Source organism: Prionailurus bengalensis, chromosome E4 (assembly GCF_016509475.1).
Source record: "Prionailurus bengalensis isolate Pbe53 chromosome E4, Fcat_Pben_1.1_paternal_pri, whole genome shotgun sequence".
Classification (NCBI taxonomy): Eukaryota; Metazoa; Chordata; class Mammalia; order Carnivora; family Felidae; genus Prionailurus; species Prionailurus bengalensis.
The window spans coordinates 31308177-31330166 of record NC_057360.1 but is presented as its reverse complement, the minus strand read 5'-3'; the positions used below and the strand labels follow the sequence as shown (position 1 = coordinate 31330166).

Here is a 21990-nt window from a genome sequence, read left to right as displayed (position 1 = left end):
GTCCTCCATGAAATATACCTAAAATGTGGTAAAAGTACTTCATAAATACAGAAACTTATTACAGACTTAGTGGTTACTGATGGTTAAAGTTTTCCTTAACCTATTTATATTTTCCACTGGTAGTCTCTCTTGGAATTATGTTTCATTTAATTATTACCAACTCCAAATTTGCTTTGATTTGATCTAAAATGGTCTTTTAAGTGGTAGTCGTGTTGTAGGATTTATATATACAGTATTAGGTATTTTCATAACTTTCTACCAGCCGTATTATTTCTTTTAAAATAGAGCAATTAAAATACACTCAATACTCTAAGTGGCATCTGATAAATGCTGAGCAGAATGGAATAATTATTTTTGACTCTCACATGTATACCCTAGATCACACTGAAAAAAACTAGCAACGGTACCAACTTGCCCAGCTACACCATAATCTCAAGTAATCATTTCAATTAAATTCTCTAAGACTGATGTGGTGCTTTATTAAAAGAAAAAGTCAGCTGGAGCTGGGAAGAAAATAAATACTTTCTAAATGATACGAAACAAAATTGGCTTGTACATATGGCTTAATAGAAAAGTTCTGGAAAAATTATGCTAAATTTCAGGGAAAAAGTACATTCACTAATAATTTTAAAATCTGCCTATACAGTTTCCTGAGCACCTTTTCCATCTCTCAAAGCACCTGTTCCCTGCTTTAAGTAGTCAGCGCTGTTTAGTTTTTCTTGCCAACCACCCCACAGTAAAAGAGAAAGATTTAACCTCAGTTATTTACATTATTCACATTTGTATATACGTGATTTCCAATGTTGCATTTTAAGTCTCTTATTCTAACTGGAAACATCTCATCCTTGTTTAAAACTTTTAAAATATAACCAAACAACTGGAGTGTTGGAACAAAAACCAATCTTTCTGAGAACAGGAAAAAAAAATGAGTAAGGAGTACCATGTTTGTTTAAATTTATTTTAATTTCTATGGTGTTATTCCCGCCAGGAAAACTCCATGATAAACAATAAACAGTTTATTTTAGAATTGAGAAAACTGGAGGCGGGGGGGACAACTCCCCCCCAAAACCCCAACCAAAACAAAAAACCAATCTTTCTTTCCCTATCTCCCAGGGTGTCCAGATGGCCTCGAACAATACAGGCGGAGACCTAGTCAACCCGTGGGTGATAGAGATTTGTCCCTGGCAGTTGCCACAGACATGGCCCACATCCATTCTCACAAGCTTCTTGCAAATCTCAAAACTATCCTGATGCCAAGACACCTCACTCTTTCTTGCCCCTTTCACTTCCCCTCTCTTTCCCATCTGAACTTAAGTCCTTCCCTTTTCCTAACACTGGTTAGACAATAAATTTTTTTTATTAAATTTCTGTAAAGAACAGTGTATCTCTCAGGGTGTCTGGGTGGCTCGGTTGGTTAAGCGTCTGACTTTGGCTCAGGTCATGATCTCACAGTTTGTGAGTTTTAGCCCCATGTCTGGCTCTGTGCTGACAGTGTGGTCATGTGCGGATAGCTCAAAGCCTGCTCCAGATTTTGTCTCCATTTCTCTCTGCCCCTCCCCAGCTCGCATACTGTCTCTCTCTCTCTCAAATATAAATAAACATAAAAAAAAAACAACCCAACAGTGTATCTCTTTACCTGTCACGAGACTCCTAGGGTGTGTGTGTGTGTGTGTGTGTGTGTGTGTGTGTATAAATAAATAACTGGGCATGATGTGTATTGTAATTACTATTTCAGGATATGGTTCTGTATCATGATTTCATCTCTGCTAATCTAATATTTTAGAATTTTCTTTATTATTTCTATGTCGGTAATAAAATTTCTATAGTCAAATATACTTCTGAGAAGCTTCACTTTTATCAACAGAAGTATTTTCCTGTATCAAACTAACCATCCCACCTCTTCTATTTACTATTTGGTTTTGATCTCTAAATCAGGGGTCATTAATCTTTTTTTAAACCCTTAATCTATATTGAGACTAGATTGAAATCTGTGAAGCTTCTCTGCAGAAAACTGCATACATCTAGAACATTTTGTATAGAGAAGGAGTTGAAAAATTCAAAATTCTCTGAGGTCAGATGGTAGCTGCACTTGTGGTGAGGATAATGTAGAGAGAAACTGGATCACCATGGTATATACCAGAAGCTAATGTAACACTGTATGTCTGTCAAGTATACTCAAAAAAAATTTTTTTTAATTAAAACAACATCTAGGGCGCCTGGGTGACTCAATTGGTTGGGTGTCCGAATTTTGGTTTCAGCTTAGGTCATGAACTCACAGTTCGAGTTTGAGCCCTGCGTCAGGCTCTGTGCTGACAGTGTGGAGCCTGCTTGGAATTCTCTCTCTCCCCCTCTCTCTGCCCCTCCCCCTCACTTGATCTAACTGTCTCTCTCTCTCAAAATAAATAAATACAAAAAATTAAAACAACATTTGATTTTGAAGGCAAAAAAGAAAAATTCTCAGGTTCATCCATGAGACCCACAGTTAAGAACTCCTGCTTCAAGTGAATTTAAGGACCTTGCACTTACTCCTGGTAAAATAATTTTGCTAAAAATTGACATTTCTTGAATTTCTAAGATCCCTTATTATTCCATTCATTTTTTAATCCATAAAATAAAATTGTTTTCTACTTATTGGTTAAAAAAGAAAGCAGGGTGAACTATAATAGAATGCCTCTGTAATTAATGTTTTCTTCCTTGTCTCAGTTCCTTTTGGGTATGATGTGCTAGGAAGATCTACATATATCTGACTCAAATACAATCTACACATGTCCAGAACATACACCCAACAGTCATGTATTTTTGCTTGGGCATCAGAATTGAGCTTCATTTATAGATTACAATTTAAAAGTTTACTGAAGGCTAGATAAGCCTCTCCTATATGAAAATAAAACCGTTCCTGGAGAAATTCTTTCAGGGCCTGGCACACTGCCTTATATATAGTTAAGTGCTCCGTAAGTAAAATGGACAACACATGTGAAATGTAGTCAGTACAGTTCTCAAGAATTACTTCTTATCTTACACATGAACTTCATAATTTGGCAACGTAAGTCACACAGTGGACTCAACTGTAATTTCATAGTCCTCTCTTACACACCAAAAACGCAAATTGTAACATTTAATTTTAAGTTTTAAAATTTTAGTTTCAAATTATTCCAAATTTGTACTTCTATGTGTAAAACTATGATGGTTTATATATATGAAAACATGTACCTATCTACTTGCAGTGAGTATGTAATTTGAGTAGTTTTCTGCTTGAATTGAGGGCTTTTGTGGCAATTGTGATCTTTCAGTGGACCAACTGCTCAGTTTGTAACTTAGCTGCCATGGGTTGAGTGAGATCTTTGGCCAGGAAATACAGTAAAGATAAATGGCTTATAAAGCAGTCAAATCTATCCAAGCCTCATCAGCATCATGCTTTGATATAAATACCTACACACATTTACATGATACTCTTTTTTATTTTTTTATTTTTTATTTTTTTTAAATTTTTTTTTTCAACGTTTATTTATTTTTGGGACAGAGAGAGACAGAGCATGAACAGGGGAGGGGCAGGGAGAGAGGGAGACACAGAATCGGAAGCAGGCTCCAGGCTCTGAGCCATCAGCCCAGAGCCCGACGCGGGGCTCGAACTCACGGACCGCGAGATCGTGACCTGGCTGAAGTCGGACGCTTAACCGACTGCGCCACCCAGGCGCCCCAGTAGATTGCTTTTTAAAAAAGAGTATCATGTGGGGCGCCTGGGTGGCGCAGTCGGTTAAGCGTCCGACTTCAGCCAGGTCACGATCTCGCGGTCCGTGAGTTCGAGCCCCGCGTCGGGCTCTGGGCTGATGGCTCAGAGCCTGGAGCCTGCTTCCGATTCTGTGTCTCCCTCTCTCCCTGCCCCTCCCCTGTTCATGCTCTGTCTCTCTCTGTCCCAAAAATAAAATAAAAAAATAAATAAATAAATAAAAAGCAATCTACTTTTAAAAATCTCAAGAAGCTGCAATATTCAATAAATGTGTTTGCTGTTGTTTATGCAAATGAACATGTTAAAATGTTAAATATTAAAATACTAAAAATTTTAAAGTATAAGTTTCAGCTAAATTCTCAATTTAATCATTTGGAAAATCTTATGTGATTTAATGACTTAAAAACAAATTTCATTTCTATTCATACAAATCTACTTTGCCCAAATGAGTATATATTTATGTTTGATGTTTGCCCTTAATCAGCCTTGCTCAGACTGTCAGGCCATCAAGTAATCATAGTGCCTCTAGAATACCATTTTGAGAGACTTTTATCACTCAGTGAAAATAACTACTTCAAATGATATTTTCATATTAAAAATTCAGCATAAGAATGATTTTGAGCCAACTATTTTCACTATTGATTAAAAATTTAATTTTAAAACACTGCTTGAGATAATACTTTAAGTTGGATATATGCTGAGTACTAACACAAAACTCTTACCTGTAATGTACATGTGTGATTGTTGGTTTCCTGTATCCAAGGATCCAGGTTTGAATATCTATGGGTTCAGCTTTGGGATAAGCTATAGTTGTATCTATTATCCACTGGAGGCCTTTTGACTTGCTCTCTGAGGACAAAGCAAAAAAAAAAAAAAAAAAAAAAAAAAAACCACTTAAAATTGGATCAATTTTTACATTATTTACAGCAAATAATATAGTATAAATAAAGCATATTGATGTATCTTTTGCTTTAAGAAAACAGATGAACTTTGGTTGTTACTGTTTTATATGATATAAGGATGTATCATTTAGTGTATGATCTTCATTTAGGATGAAACCAAGCATTTCCTAATATATTATAAAATGGCTGAATCTCAAACAAATTAACAAATAACAGAGCACTATTATTTATTGGACATGCACCATTCAAGCATTCAATGCAATTACTTACTATCAAAGTCTAATTTATATTTTATCAGTCATAAGAACTGGCCTATCAAAAAGTCAGAAGCTAAGGTATCACACCACAAAAGTAAAAAAAAAAAAAAGGTAAAAAAAAAATTAATAAATACTGGAATAAAGTCCCAAATTAAGCATTTTAGTGTCACACGATTGTCAGTTGCTGTTTTTATTTAACACAAACTCCTCCCATTTTAGCAGGAGTTCTATACAAATAAAGCAATAAAGCTGTCCACCCTTTGGTGGGTACAACAGGTAACTGCTATTGTGAGAGGCAGTAAGAAAGTTCTGTTCACTTTGGTCCTCTGCATGCTGCTTTTATTCCCAGCATGGAGTTAGAGCAAGAATTGAGAGATGAATCTTCCCAGAGAGTACAGATAGCCAGACTTGTGTGATAGTCTGTCCTTTGTTTGAAGTATTTAAGAGATCTCTAAAAAAATAAAACTTAAACATAAGACTAAATGTGCAGTAAGAATTAACGATATTTTACTTGTGTATATCAAATAGCTAAAAGCTGACCTTTGAGTTAAAAAAAAATTTTTGATAATATTCTGAAGGGGAAAAATTCCCATAAAAATAGGTTTAAAAAAAAAGAAAAGAAAGAAAAGAAAGGGTGCCTGGGTGGCTCCGTTGGTTGAGAATCCAATTCTTGATTTCAGGTCAGGTTATAATCTCAGGGTCATGAGATCAAGGCCCACGTTGGGCTCCACTCTGAGCATGGGGCCTGATTGGGATTCTCTCTCTCCCTCTCTTTTCTGCCCCTTCTGTGCTCATGCTCTCCCTCCCTCTTTTTCAAAAAATAAACTATCAAAAAAAGGGTTTAAACAAAAATTAGGTAAAATAATAATAATGTTTAAGTAACCTATTGGTAAAGGAACAGAGTATTTATGTAAGGAAACACATTTTAACAAGTTACCAATGATGTACATGCTGAAATGATTAGGAGTAAAGTATATACTGATGTCTGTAACTTACTTTGAGTGCATTAAAAAAAAAGATGGACTAATGGATGGATAGAAAGGTAGAAAAAGACAGGATAAAGTAAATATAGCAAAATGTTAATTATAGAATCTATTTGGCCAGCTAGTGGTATATGTGCTGCCGAAGCAAGCACTCAGCTAGTGGATATTAACTACAACATTCAGCTTTTATGGATGCTTAAAAAGTTTTATAACAAAATGGTTGGGAAAATCATCAGAGTTCAGTTTAATATATACTAAATCACACAATAAACAAAAAAATACTAACCCTTAATCAGACACAACTTAATTTTGATATGTGTATGGATCACATATTAAAACAGATACAAAGGCCTGTTTTGTGTTTATATGGAACACTAAACAGTGAATATGAATACTAAAGAAAATAAGACACAAAATACCAAAACATAGAGAAGAAAATGGTAAAATACAAGTAAAACTAGTTTTAGGGTATATAACTTTCTAGAATTTCTTATTTTTCCTAAACATCTAGAATAAAAATTTTAACTAAGGTAAGATAAATTATAAACTACTTTGCTTTGGTTATAAAAAGAAATTGTTTCTCTCCAAAAGAAAAAAAAATGTCTTCACTATTGTGTGATCAATATGACAATTGCCCCTACCTTTGAGATCTAGACACCACAGGGTATTATTGACTGGAGAAAACTATTGCAAAACAGCAGTCTTTATTAGTGCAACTAATTCTATTTGGAAGACCTTTGCCTTCAAGCCTTGGCTTGGCTGACATTGCCACAGTGGCTGTCTGAAGCTATTCTGAACTTTCCTTTTCTATTAAAAGATTATTTCAATTTGTCTTTTTAATAGATGATGAAAGATTAAGAGAGCTGACTGCCAAGCAGCTGCTTAAAAAAACACATGAATGGAAAACTCAGTGCAATCTTACAGGCATTATCTCTATGTCTGGTCCTAACCCTCATTTAAAAACACATATTTCTGAGGGTCAATCATTTCTATTTTTATTTTATCTGAAGAATATATTTTTTAAATAGTAAAACACTACTGAGGAAACAGGCCTGGTGAGTTTCTTTCAGTTTTTTAATTTATCATTTGTCACCAAATCTCACAGTATCTCAGATAAACTTGTTCAAAACAGTCTTCGTGTTACTGGCACAAATACCTTCTGCAAACCTTCACAATGCACCAGGCTATCTCCAAGACAGTTGCATCTTTGAGTGTGGTTTGCATTTTCCTGGCCATAAAAGTAATACATACTCATTATAAAAAAAATTCAGGGGGTGCCTGGGTGGCTCAGTCGGGTGAGCGTCAGACTTCGGCTCAGATCATGATCTCAGGGTTCCTGAGTTGGACTCTCCACCATCAGCACGGAACCAGCTTCAGATCCTCTGTCCCACTCTCTCTCTGCCCCTCCCCTGCTCTCTCTGTCTCTCTCTCAAAAATAAATAAACCTTAATTTTTTTTTTTTAATTTCAGAGAAGTATTAAGAAATGGGGGCAAATCATCCATAAAGTTATAGCTCTGAGAAGCAATCACTGATAACATCTGGAATCTCTCCTTGAGCTCATCTCCTACATTTGACACATTTGAGCTCATAACAGTTTCACTAGAGTTGTATGTCCCTCGCACTCCATTAACATGATACAGCATGAGCCTTTTCCAAAGCCATAAAACCCCTCTGTATACATCATTTGTAATGGCCGTGTGGTTATATTGTGTTGGATGGATATTTGATGTTACTTCTCTGTTCTCCCCTCTATGTCCAATTTTTTGCTATTAAAAATAATGCTGAGAAAAAATTAAAAATTAAAAATAAATATATAAAAATAATGCTGGGATAAACCCTTTTGCCGGTATTTCAGATTATTTCCTTTTGATAAGTATTATTTGTAGTGGAATGATGGGAGTCATTTGAAAGTTCTTCATAAACATTGTGAAACTGCATTAAGTTCATACTCTTAAAAACAAACCCTCAAAACTTTCTACATTTGATAAATGAACGAAATATACATTATTACTATTTCCATTTGCGTATCTATCATTAGGTTTTCAAATCAGTCATTTCTATTCCTGTACCTTTGCCCTAGCAATTCCATTCTAGGAATCTATACTACAGACTTCCACAAATATGTGGAAGATATTTATATGAATGTTTACTGCAGAAGTGGGAATGACTAGGAGCATGGGTAAGCAGTGTAAGGAAAGACACCTTTGACTTTATGCATTTCTGGGTTATGTGAATAAATGATTATAAGCATGAACTCTGTAAATAGAAACATTAAAACATTAAATTTTCATCTTCTCCTTGAGTATTATTTCTATTTGATAAAAATTATAAAAAAGAACAATAATGTTATCTTCTGGAACTCCAGATAATCCCTGAGTTCCAACAAAAGAAAAAAAATGCTAAAAACCATCATACCTAATTCTTTAGCATCTCCTTCTGATGGACTTCCATTTTCCTGTCGTGCTACAAGTGCACTCAAAATAATGTTTGTTGCCCCGATCCTTGGCAGAGTGACATGTGTAAGAAATGGCAAGTTATTTTTCTTGGCAAATGCTTGACTTGTTTCTCGCCTCTTCCTGAGGAAGCCCCCTTCTGGAAACAAAACAATCCATTTTCGATCTCTGCTCCTATAGTTATTTTCTAGGTGCTTTTTGAGAAGAAGAAGCTGCTGGTCACGATGTGATTTTCCCTATGAAGGCAGATACATATAGAATAAGTAGATACACATTGGAAATTAAGATGCCATAAAATTAAATAGAAACAACAGTTTCTAAAGTATAGTGATGTCCCCCCTCCTTCCCTCCCCTTCTGACCACAGTGGTAAAATCAAGTGATTAGCGCTTATATTACGTTAGCACTCCAAAAGAAAAACACTGCTCTACTTGCTCCTGAGAGTTCACTCATTCATCAGATCAGTGACTATTTACAGAGCCCCTACTGCTCAGCAGGCACTGTACTGTCCCACACACTGGAGATAGAGAGGTAATGAGAGACCCTCATGGAACTGACTCAAATGGAAACGACAGAGAACTACAAAGTGTAAACTCAGTTGGTGATGTGTTAGGAATAAAAAGAGTAAGAGGATAGAGAAGGTCGACAAGGTCAGGGTCAGCAGCCCCAAGGAGGCGAAACTGGAGCAAGGAGCTAGAGATGTGAGGGTCCCAGTCAAGTGGAGAGGAGAGGCAGAGTCTTCTAGGTGACAAGAGCAAACAGGACAAAGGCCCTGAGATGGGAAGGAGCTCTGCATGTTCAAAGAACAGTTCCAAGGCCAGTGTGGCTGATGGGTGAAGAGTGAGGAAGACAGAGGTAGGAGGGGAAATTGCAGAAAGGCTCCAGCGTGTGCTTTTATTCATCTCTCTGCTCAGAAGCACCAAGAGTGTTTCCAAAAGAAACCAGATAATTGCACAGCATATGAAAAACAAAAATGTTCTGTACATAAAATTGTCTGGAGTAAAGTATATGTGTTTTCTCACACCTACATTCACAGAGCTTAGAAGTTTTTCTACATACTTCCAGCTTTGTGGTTTCCAGAAGGTTTCCAGAATTTGTGGTTCTCATATGAGGCTTAATCAGATTCATCAGTTATTCATTAAGTAATTATTATGTGCAAGGCTGAAGCTGCTAAATATATAAATACCAGAACAGTGAAGCATTACCATACATAAAAACTCCTGCATATCGTATTTCAGTTTTTGAGAAAATAAAGCGTGTGATCCTTAGCATACAGGGAGATACTATCATGTAGTGCTGACTGGATAAGAAGGTAGGATTCTTTCTCATACAGTGAACTATCCCTAATGCTTCAGACCCACTCTCAATCTACCTTTCTCTAACAAACCCATATTCATTCTTTACATTTGTGCCAAATATCATCTTCTACTCTACAGTTTTTCTGGATTCAAAAACATAAATAAATAAATATTTTCCGTATTCATAAAAAGCTGATGGATTCACTTTTCCTACTACGAGTCCCCAAAATATATCTATTTATCTATCTATCTATCTATCTATCTATCTATCTACCTGTCTACCTACCTACCTTCCTACCTACCTACCTACCCTACCTACCTACTGGTAATTTAGATACCTTCTATATCATAGAACAATGACTTGTACATAAAAGTAATAGTGAAAATACAGATGACGATAGGAGTAATTGTGATGAAAATGACAACGAAGGGGGCAGGCACTGTTCTGAGTGTATACTTAATTTAACCCCCACACCCACCCAATGAGGGAAGTACCTATTATTCTCATCTGAAAAATGAGGAAACTGGAAATTTAAATAACTTGCCTGATTCACATGGCTAAGAAGCAGAAGAGCTGGGAATGTGGCGGGTGCTTGATAAATCGTTACTAAGCATTGCACTGTTTAGATAGGAGGAGGAGGATAGAGATTAAAGTATTTGCAATGTCACCATTTCACTGCTTGAGCATACTCAAATTCAGATTGAAATAAATGTTTCAGAGAACAAAGATTCGGAGGAAGAGCTCCCTAAGATAGTGTAACTGGCTCTATCTATTATAATTGGTCTTGTTATGCCCATGTTCATAATAAATTGTCAGTTTAATCAGGCTATCACTGTTAAAAAAGAATACTCATTACTTACCTGTCTTATAAAGAAGTCTCCATGAATCAGAGAAACAATTCCAAAGTTTGTATACTTAAAAATATGGTCCATCAACCACATCATTTGAGCAACAACCTAAAATATATAAAAGCAAGAAACAATTATACGTTAAACAGAAGCAACCTGCTATAGTCTAGCCAGGTCTCTAATTTTTAAATATAATTATCCAACCACACTCTTAACTAACCTAAATATCTTAAATCTAGTGTTTATTTCTACAATTAAAGCACAAAGTCTCTATGAACAATTACTGGTATTGATTCCAAGTCCTGAAATCCCAAGTATGTTATTGTGCAACAAATAAAATTTTTTTTCTTTTCTATTATTATTATTATTATTATTGTTTATTTCTTTTTGATAGAACACAAGCAGGGGAGGAGAAGAGAGAGAGGGAGACACAGAATCTGAAGCAGGCTTTAGGCTCTGAGCTGTCAGCACAGAGCCCAACACGGAGCTCAAACCCACAGACCATGAGATCATGACCTAAGCTGAAGACAGTCGTTCAACTGACTGAGCCACCCAGGCGCCCCTTTTCTTTTCTTTTCTTTTAGAGAGAGAGAGTGAGCGGGGAAGGGGGCAGAGGGAGAGAGAGAGTCTTAAGCAGACTCCACACTCAGTGTGGAGCAGGACACACAGGGCTCCCATGACCCTGGGATCATGACCTGAGCTGAAATCAAGAGTCGGACACTCAACTGAGCCACCCAGGAATTCCTGAATTAACTTCTTAAATTTGGACTTAACCATTCCAAATTTGCTCTCCCTAAGCAAAGTCTCTGGTAATTCTTACAGAACTTGTAAAATTATTTGGAAACAATAAAATGGCTAATGTTACCAAATGAGGGCAGTAAGTTTAATAAGCACTAAAGCTTTATAAAATGGGACTTTAGTATGGAAACTAATTTGACAATAAATTTCATATTAAAAAAATAATAAAATAAAATAAAATGGGGCTTTAATAGCTAAAATATTAAAAGTTATAAATTATAAATATATAAATGTATTTTACATATAAATGTAAAATTATAAAATTTTATAAAAGTACAAAAATGTCCAAAATACACGAACATTTAATATTTCATTTAATAGAATGATTTAACATTCTATTACATTAAGAAGAATATTTGTTACTTTATGCAAGGCTATCCTCTTCCCCAGCAAAAAACATATTTACAGAACTGGGGCCTCTGAGTGGCTCAGTCATTTGAACATCCTAATCTTGTTTTCGGCACAGGTCAAGACCTTGTAGTTCGTGGGCTCAAGCCCTGTGTGGCCTGCTTGGGATTCTCTCTCTCTCTGCCCCTTCCCCATGCTCACTCGCTTTCTCTCTCTCTCTCTCTTAAAATAAATGAATAAACTAAAAAAATTTACAGCACCTCAGTTCTTAAACACAGAAATAGTATCCCTTGCCGATAAGAATTAATATTCATATTAAGAGCGTAAGACTTTATTTCAAACAAATTTCAAAATTATAAGTAACTATAAACAGGGGTCTAATTAATAAACTGGTTAATTGTTCTTCCCTGCTGAGGAAATAGCATTCCTGGTTATAATCCTTAAAGGAATTAATTAAAAGCTACAACCTCAATCAAGAGTGCAACAGAGCTCTACTTTGGTTTCTATGGGAATAACATATGTAAACTTCACCTCTAAACACCAAATTATATGAACTTAAATATTAGGAAAAAATAAGCATCAATACCATTGCTGCTTTTACAAAAACACTAAAAAAGCTGACAAAGAATGTAACATTAAAGCTTCCAGCATAATTTTTCAGCATCACTAAATAGGTCAATTACACAACTCATACTTCATTCACATTACTATGTTAAATCACTTTACAAAATAAAGATACATGCCCAGTGAAGTACTGATTCCCCAAGTCAACTAATACAGAATAAAATGATCACCAACATCTCACTTTTCAGTCTTGTTTTGTAATGATGACTACTTGTTTAAATAAACTGAAATCTGAACTAAATGGAATCTGTTGAAAAGTGCCCCAAGGAACAAAACAGAAAGCAAGTGACTTCAAACTATAAAATACTTGAGCTTTATACACAGTATGAAGTTTAGTGGCAATTTATTAATTTCTGGGTTTAAAATACCAACACTAAAGGAACGAGCTTTACTTGTTCTAGCTTTAATGTATTTAATGTATATGACTTAACCTTGTACTTACAGTGGATTTGCCTCTTCAGTTAGAAGGTCACCTAAAACAAATCAGTTCAATAAGATAGCCAAGCTATCTTCTAAGATTTGTATGGATAATTCTGTCCTAACTTATTTTATTTATTTTTTAAAGTTTATTTATTTGAGAGAGAGAGAGTGCATGCACACACAAGTGGGGGAGGGGCAGAGAGAGAATCCCAAGCAGGTTCCGCAGCATCAGCGCAGAGCCTGACGCAGGGCTTGAACTCACTAACCGTGAGATCATGACCTGAGCCGAAATCAAGAATCAGACTCCCAACCAACTGAGCCACCCGGGTGCCCCAAGTCCTAACTTATTTTAGGGGAAATGTTACAAGTCAGTAAATGTTTATTACATGTCTAATAAAGTTCTTTTGACAAATAAAAAAAGTTTTTAGTTTTATCATCAATTGCCGTAAAAGAACATGCCTCAAGTCACAGATACTTATTTAAAAGGTACCAGCACTTGGGGCGCCTGGGTGGCGCAGTCGGTTAAGCTTCCGACTTCAGCCAGGTCACGATCTCGCGGTCCGTGAGTTCGAGCCCCGCGTCGGGCTCTGGGCTGATGGCTCAGAGCCTGGAGCCTGTTTCCCATTCTGTGTCTCCCTCTCTCTCTGCCCCTCCCCCGTTCATGCTCTGTCTCTCTCTGTCCCAAAAATAAATAAACGTTGAAAAAAAAAATTTAAAAGGTACCAGCACATTTAGAAAATACAATTAATCCTTTGTTTCATATTCCTCAAAAGAAGCTCAGTAAATACCAGCTGCCTGAAGCAACTCTTGTCAACGTTTCATAGGCCTGTCACTGAGAAATTTCTTAGGTATCTTCAAGAAACAAAATTGGCCCATATCAATTATTCTTTATCTGGAAGCACAGATTTTCTACATATCAAAAGATCTAGAGAGGCTTACATGAAGGACTCCGTCCTTTATATCCTTCTGAAATTATAGTAAAGTCAATGGTTCTCCCTTTTAGAAATTTCTAAGGCCAATTTTGGCTGTCACATTGACTAGCACATGCTACCAGCACTTAGTGGGTGGTAGCCAGGTATGGAAAACATCCAGCAATAGCCAGGACAGTTCAGAACACAACACAATAGTCCTACCAAAATGCCAACAGGACTCCCACTGAGTAACACTAATGGGTGTTACAAGAAGATTCCTGAATTCTAAAAGCTGTTTACACTCACATCACAATTAAACTAATATTTTTTAAAATTGGGCCACAATTTAGCATTAGCCTTCTTTCTTTGAATATACCCACGGAATATTCAATAAGTCAAGCAAACATTCTCACTGGTAAATGAAAATTAATATTGCCTTATACTTGATAGGCGCAGGAGGGAGAGATTATAATGCTTCCAGCTTTATATTTCTCTATTACCCTTTATGAAAGAAGATAAAAAAAAATTCCTCAAGATTGTACTAATATCTACTCACTAATATCAGATCATAATCTGGACAGAAAAATGAATCTAAGACAAACTAACAGAAATCTTTTTATAAAAGGAAACAAACAAACTAAATTTTCTTTTGTTCACACAATTGGTGCATTTCAGGTTATCTAATATTCTAATTAATACAGTTATCATCCATGCCAAACTGGGGTTAGAGCACTAAAGTTAGGCGTATTTATACTGACCACTGTAATCATTCTTTGAAATTCAAAAACCAATCAAGGACACTGTAAGCCTTCAGAATAATCACTGTGAGTGTAATGATCCTATCAATAAGATTAAAAATGTCTGTTAATTGGGGATTCTCTTTCATACAAGACCAAATAATCTAGTTTTTACAAAATTGTAATATCACAAGTAACAAATATTATTATAAATGCAAATATATTTATACAGCAAAATTAACAGTTCAAGAAAGGATTGAATTTATTCCACATTCCAGTGAGATTATGCTTCTGCTTTTCAGATAAACAAGAAAAGATTCTGCAGTAATCAAACATATTTTCCTTTACTCTCACCTCATTTTATGACCCCTCCCTGACCTACTGAGTCAAAATCTCTAGGACCTAAACACCCCAGGCTTAGTCCTGCCTTGGTGTTCTGGCCAAGAGTATTTCACTAAGGAAGAAGGCCCCTGCTTCACCACTCTAACTAGGCCACGCTTATGTCCTTGCCCCTCTACAAAGTCTTCTATGCCTATCGTGGGGAGCACCCTCTCCACTGAATACTCTTCACTTTGCTACACTTTCCTCTGTTGGACTGTTCACTCCTTTACGAGGATAGTGTCTTACAGGATGGTGTTCTATCTTTGCAGTCACTGATTATGAATATGAAGCACTTAATAAACTTCTTTGATTTGCTTCTTTACTATTAGGATAAATATTAACTCCATTAATTTATACACTTTCCATTTATTTGGTTTTCTAGTAACACAACCTCTTCAACTTCTAAGGTGATAATTCTTTTAATGCTAAAGACTGAATTTATTTTAAACCCACCCAGTTGATGGATATATTTTATCTTGACTTATTAATATAAGTCATGTAAACTGTAAAACAGTTCACACAGCCTAGTAACACTTAATAAAATGGGTGTAGTATCTTTCTGTTCAATTTCCTTTGTAAAGGAAATCCAAAATATTTACCTTTTTTCCTTCTGGCTAAAGATCCCCGAGATCATCTAATTCACGGACCTCTCTCTTAAACACTACTGCTTTTTGTGTATTTCTCAAACCAGTGATCCACCACTTCACCTCAAGACAGTCCCCGATTTGAACCATATTAACTCTGCTTTTACCTCAATTATTTTTTAAAAAAACAGCTCATTCACATTATTTTCCAGCTACTTTTTTGAAAGTCTCCAAATTCCTGTCCTGGAGTTTGAATAATATTTTGAATTATAGATTAGAATTCTAATTATAGTCAGAATTACTTAGAATTATATATATTTTTCTTTTTAAAATTTTCTCAATTTTCAGAAAAAGTATATATATTAAAGTTTATGTTCCAAACCACAGTAAGATACTTGAATTGATTCTTTGTTAACCTCCCCCTTCTCCCGTCCACCTCTGCATTCAGGATGGCTTACCAGTCCTTTGTCTTGGAGGCACATCATCAGAGTGCATACATCTCCTGTTGCCTGATGATTCACCAACATTACTGCTTCATCTTTGGAAACCGCTTTAATATCATCCCCCCATTCCATCACTGTAAGAATAAAAAAGCTGTCACTTTAAAGGTTTTACATTACTAGAAACCTTATATTAGAACAACTGGTATACATCAATGATGACACATCACCTCGCTAAAACTTCTTAAAGTCTGAACTAAGTTTATTTCCTATAAATATCAGGATGTTGATATACTGATGTAACATTTTATAGAGCACCAAAATACCCATTAAGATGTAAAATGGTCATCCTTTGATATGTAAGTTCTACTTCTTAGAATTTATCCTGCAGAAACATTTGTCCAAATAGGTAAAGATACATGCATAAGGGATACTTATTGGAACTCCAATGTTTACCAACAGGGGAACAGATAACAAAATTATGATATAATAGAAGAGTATAAGTCCACTTAAAGACCAGAATGTATCTCTATGCACTAACCCAGAAAGGACCTGTTATCAAGTAAAGCAAATCACAAAACAGTATATATAGCATGATTCCACCTTTTTAAAGAAGGAATAAAATTTAAATATTATTTTATACGTTGAAAAAAGTCTGAGGGAATGAATTCTAAACCACTGATGTTGATCATGATTGGGAGAAGGTCTCCAGAACCCTTCAAATATACTGCATAATAAAGTGTATTTCTACTTTATAATAAAATGTGAAAACATCACAAATATATGCAAATAGTTTCATTTGAATATAAGAAAACTAATGTTTAAAATCTCCAGATGAAAAGTCATTGTACTAAAACCTATACATACACTCTGAGGAAAACAGTGGTATCTCCATGCAGGAAACTGCTTTAATATGCCTCATTTTACAGTAAATTTACTTCAGAGAAATAATATAATTGAGCATCAGTTTCACACATCAGGATTCTACGAGACAAAGCTTCTAGGGCTCCTCAAACGTCTGACATGAATTATGAGAGGCTGGTTACACATTAGTACTCACTAACCTCACACACTGCTAAAAGTAAAGAACTCAAGCCACCCGTGTGTAATAATTCTGGATGAACTAGGCTTGAGGAGATGTGGAGCCCACCGGCTCTGCCTCCCCTAGCCTTCTTCCTTCTCCAGTCACCCTTCATTGTCACCCCAACATAGTGGAGCTCCTCGTAAGAGTTCGTCTGAGGGGCACATGGGTGGCTTGGTTGGCTAAGTGGCCAACTCTTGATTTTGGCTCAGATCCTAGGATCGTGGGATCGAGGCCTGCATCGACAGCACAGCACACAGCCTGCTTGGGATTCTCTGTCTCTCTCTGACTCTTGTCTCTCTGCCCCTCTGCCGCTCATTCTCTCTCTCACACAAAATAAAAAAATTTTTTAAAAAGAATGCATTTCAGAAAAGCAGTCTGTTGATTTCCCTTTCTGTTAAAACCCATCTATTCATTGATTTTAAAGACCTTCAAATTTTGTATTAAGGAAATTTTCAGCCGAGCTAAACATATAGTATTAAGTTGTAGGACCTCCTTGCAAAGTGAGGTATTCTAATCATTCTATCAGATTCAAATCTATTTTATTACCAACACTCAAATTGCCTATATACTATGTGGGAAAATTTTTTATTTAAAATTTTTTAAGTGAATGCAGGATAAAACTACACTAAAGTACATCAAATAATCCTTAAAGAATAGAGACAGAATACTGGGAGAGAGCCCAGCCCCTTGAAAAATGCAGTAGCACCAACTTTCTTACCGAGCGGCCTTTCCTTTCCCAAGTTCCCAATTCGGCTCAGCTGACATGCTAACTACTGAAACACAGTTAAACAGCTGCTCTATCGTACATTGCTGTGGGGAGTCTGAATTGGTACAACAGTTTGGGAAGTCAATTTGGCAATATATATCAAAACTGAGAAATGCAAAAATCTTTTTACCCAGAAATTCTACTTCTAGGAATTCATCTTGCAGATATACTTATTTATGTGCAGAATAACACATATGCAAAGCTAGTTACTGCAGCCTTGTTTGTAAGAGCAAAGAGGATAACAATTCAAAAGAGAGACTAACTCAAATTCATAGAAATTGAAAAAAATGATGGTTTTCCAGGAGGGGGAAATGGAATGGTGTTGTTCAATAGTAGAGTTTCAGTTTTGCAAGATAAAAAAGTTCTGGAGATTGACTACACAATAATGTGAATATACTTAACAATGCCAAAGCATATACTTAAAAATGGTTAAGATGGTAAATTTCATGTTCTGTATCTTTCACAATTAAAATTAAAAAGGGAGCGTAAATTATTATATGTCTATGCAAAGGAATATTATGAATCATAGCATCTGTATACCAATATGAAATGATATACTAAAAGTAATAACAACGAAATTCAGACCAGTGTGTCAAGGATGGCACCAGTTGGGTTTTAAAAAGGATAGAGGGAAATATGTTTGCTAAATAAAAATTCATTCTATCATGCCTTTGCTGACAACCCTTCAACATAGACAGAGACAGACAGAGAGACAGACAGGCACACACACACAAACACACCCCCATTCTTTCATTAATGCATTATTCATTCAATAAATCAGCACCAGGAGCTGTTAGATGTCGGTATAAAATAAAAAGAATAAAAGTATTATTCTTTTTTTAAATTTTTTTAAATGTTTTTAAATTTATTTTTGAGATAGAGACAGAGACAGAGACAGAGAGAGAGAGAGAGAGCATGAGCAGGGGAGGGGCAGAGAGAGAGGGAGACACAGAATCTGAAGCAGGCTTTAGGCTCTGAGCTGTCAGCACAGAGCCTGATGCAGGGCTCGAACTCCTGGAGTTCATGACCCTCTGAGCTGACAAATTCATGTACTGTGAGATCATGACCTCCTGAGCTGAAGTCAGATGCCTCACTGACTGAGCCGCCCAGGCACCCCAAAATTATTATTCTAATAGCAGTTAAAGCGTTCAAAAAAAAAGTCTAGCTTGGTTCTATAAATATTGAGCTATTAAGAGGTAATGTGGAAAGTCTTCTGGCTCCACATCTATATAAACAGAGGTTTCATAACAAAATATTCCTTTAATGTAATTTCTATCACATGAAAGGAAAATGCTAGATACCTAGGCATGGGCCTACACAATGGGAAAGCAGGTAAGTGAATATAATTGCAAATAAAAAATTTTTACGTAAAATGTATCTTACCTGTTTGCTTTGTATAAGGCAGATAAATCTAGTGTGTTGGCTTATCTCAAAATTTAAATTGAATTTAGAACCCTTTGAACTGGGTTGAATAGCGTCCCCTCCCCCCCCCCAGTTTATATCCATCCTATATCTGTAAATGGGCCCTCAACCTAAATCCAATATGACGGGTGTCCTTTAAGAAGAAGGAAATGTGGACAGAGGTATACACAGGGAGAATGCCACGTGACAACAGAGGTTGAGACTGGAGTGACAGATCTACAACATAAGGACTGAGGACAACTACTAGAAGCAGCAAGAAGCAAGGAAGGATCCTCACCTAGAGCCTTCAGAGAGAGCACAACCATGCCGACATTTTGATTTTAGAACTTCAAACCAACAAGAATCATGAGAGAATCAATTTCTTTTGTTTGAAGCCATCCAGCTTGTACTACTTTGTTATATGATAGCAGCCCCTTGAAACTAATATACCTCAGCCGCCTCAGCTCTCCCCATCCCTTTTCTCTCTTTTCCATTCTATTCCCCCCAAGTTATAGCTTTTTTTTTCTTATCATATATAGGGAAAAAATGGCGCTGTACTTTAAACATCTAGAACATTTCAACAGACATCTAATGTTATGCATCTTATGTTATGCATTATAAATGGCTCTCAATGTTAGTTTCTACAATCCTTTCAGGGTATAATCATTAAGAGTTAATCTAATATATGTTTTATCTTACAGCCACAACTTGGCCAAAATTTCTTTTCAAACTAAATGTCAACTTATTAAGACCCACATGGGATATTAAATCAAATAAGTAAAGGTAGCTCAAACAACTTTTTTATTAAAAAATGATCCTGATATAGTAACAAAGTCATCCTGAATTTTATAAAATCTAAATTTCATTCAATAAATTCAATAAATTTAATTTCTGGGGCACCTGGGTGACTCAGTTGGTTGAGGGTCCCACTCTTTTTCTTTTAATGTTTACTTATTTTGAGAGAGAGAGAGAGAGAGACAGAGAGAGAGAGAGACAGAGAGCATGAGCAGGGGAGGGACAGAGAGAGAGGGAGACACAGAATCCACAACAAGCTCCAGGCTCTGAGCTGTCAGCACAGAGCCCGATATGGGCACTAACTGTGAGATCATGACCTGAGCTGAAGTCGGATGCCCAACTGACTGAGACACCCAGGTGCCCCTACCATCCTACTCTTGATTTTAGTTTGGGTCATGATCCCAGGGTCATGGGACTGAGTCTTGCATTGGGTTCTGTGATAAGTGTGGGGCCTGCTTAAGATTCTCTCTCCCCCCCGCCCACTCACGCTCTCTCTTTCTCTAAAATAAAAAACTCCAAAAAACCCAAACATATTTAATTTCCAATATTTATGGTATTCTTTTACCATACTTTTACCATACCACTATATACTTCAAAGATCACTGTTAGAAAGTCATGTGACTAACAAAATCAAGGTAAAAATGTTTGTAGAGACAAATAATTTATTATGTATGAAGTAGCTATGTTCCTCAGTTCAAACCTTGCTATACCAGAAAAAGTAAGTATAATAATGGAGTCAATATCTTAACCAAGGAATAGAATTATGTGCATGTTAAAGAATAGAAGCTATGGATGCCTGCCAGTTCTTACACTGTACTTGACTGAAAGAACAGAAATATTTTAACACACTGTTCTATGAAATGTATTCTCAAAAAAGAACTGGGTCAGGTCCACTATTTCCAAAGGGAATGAAGGACAACTGAATAAAATCTGGAAGAAACCTCTCTAGTTGTAACTGAATTTTTAAAATTCTTGTTAAAAATGAAAGTCAAAGATCATCACCTACCGCCCACCACATACACACACTTGCTCTCTCTCTCTCTTTCTCTAACTTAACAATAAACCTCCCCTAAAAGTTATAGACTAGTATTGATCAGGATAGTTCACATCTCAAAAAGAAAATAAAAACAATAAGAATCCACCACAAATTCCTTAAAAACAGTGATGCTAAAGCCATTATACTGACTCATAAAACAGAATTAATCTGAGGAAGGAAGGTTACTTAACATTTAAAAAAAACCTCACAGACTATAAACTACAAAAGGTAAATTTTACTGTAATTTATTTACTGCAAATTATACTGCGATAAGCCAGACTAAAAAACACATGCACAAATTTAGAAGACATGACTTTTTAATATGTTCTTTGAGTCAGTCAGTGAATAAACTCATACAGAAATCGAAAATCTTTTTTGGATATAAATAAGCCCTAAGTGGATAACAGAGTACCAAAGAATCAAAAGAACAGAAACCAATGAAATCAATAAAATAGAAAACAAAAAAAATAGAGAAAATCAATAAAATCAAATGGAGCTCTTTAAGAAAGTCAACGCCGTTTTATAAACCTCTAGCAAAACTAACCAAAAACTCCCCAAATTATCAACGTCAGGAATGATAGACAGGGCATCATTACACATACCACAAAGACTTTAAAAAATTAAGGGTATATTATGAGCAACTTTGCAAACACAAATTTGACATTTTTGAGTGAAGTGAACCAATTCCTTGAAAACCACAAACTGACAAATTCATTGAAGATTAAGTAAATAATCTGAAAGTCTATCTCTATGAAAGAAATTGATTTACACAGGCAAGAACCTTCCAAAAAATAATTCCTCTGGCTCAAATGGTTATCACTGGCATATTCTACTAAACATTTAAGAACACCAATTCTAAAAAATCTCTTCCAGAAAACAGAACACATTCAAGTTTATTTTATGAGACCACCATTACCCTGATACCAAAACCAGAAAAACACAAGACTATAGACTAATATACATTAAAATCCTCAACAAATATTAGTAAGTGGAATCCAACAGTATACACCACAACCAAGTAAGATTTATCACAGGAATGCAAGGTTGGTTCAGTATCAGAAATCAATGAATGCAATCCACCATGTTAACAGTCTAAATAAGAAAAACCTTCTGATCATATTGCTCTGGTCTGAATGGTCTGAATGGTCTGAATGGTTGTGTCTCCCTAAAATTCTTTTGTTGAAATCCTAACCCCCA

General features: G+C 35.8%; 1 protein-coding gene across 3 annotated transcripts in view; it reads right to left on the bottom strand.

Annotated features, from left to right (window-relative positions):
• LPGAT1 (lysophosphatidylglycerol acyltransferase 1) overlaps positions 1-21990 on the bottom strand; it is a 115047-nt gene that overhangs the window by 28771 nt on the left and 64286 nt on the right. For all 3 annotated transcript variants that reach the window (XM_043568243.1, XM_043568242.1, XM_043568244.1), the window contains 4 exons: positions 15730-15848; positions 10481-10576; positions 8286-8559; positions 4450-4576 (listed from right to left, as the gene is read on the bottom strand). In XM_043568243.1, the coding sequence (XP_043424178.1) occupies positions 4450-4576; positions 8286-8559; positions 10481-10576; positions 15730-15848 (616 nt within the window). The remainder of the gene's footprint in view (positions 1-4449; positions 4577-8285; positions 8560-10480; positions 10577-15729; positions 15849-21990) is intronic.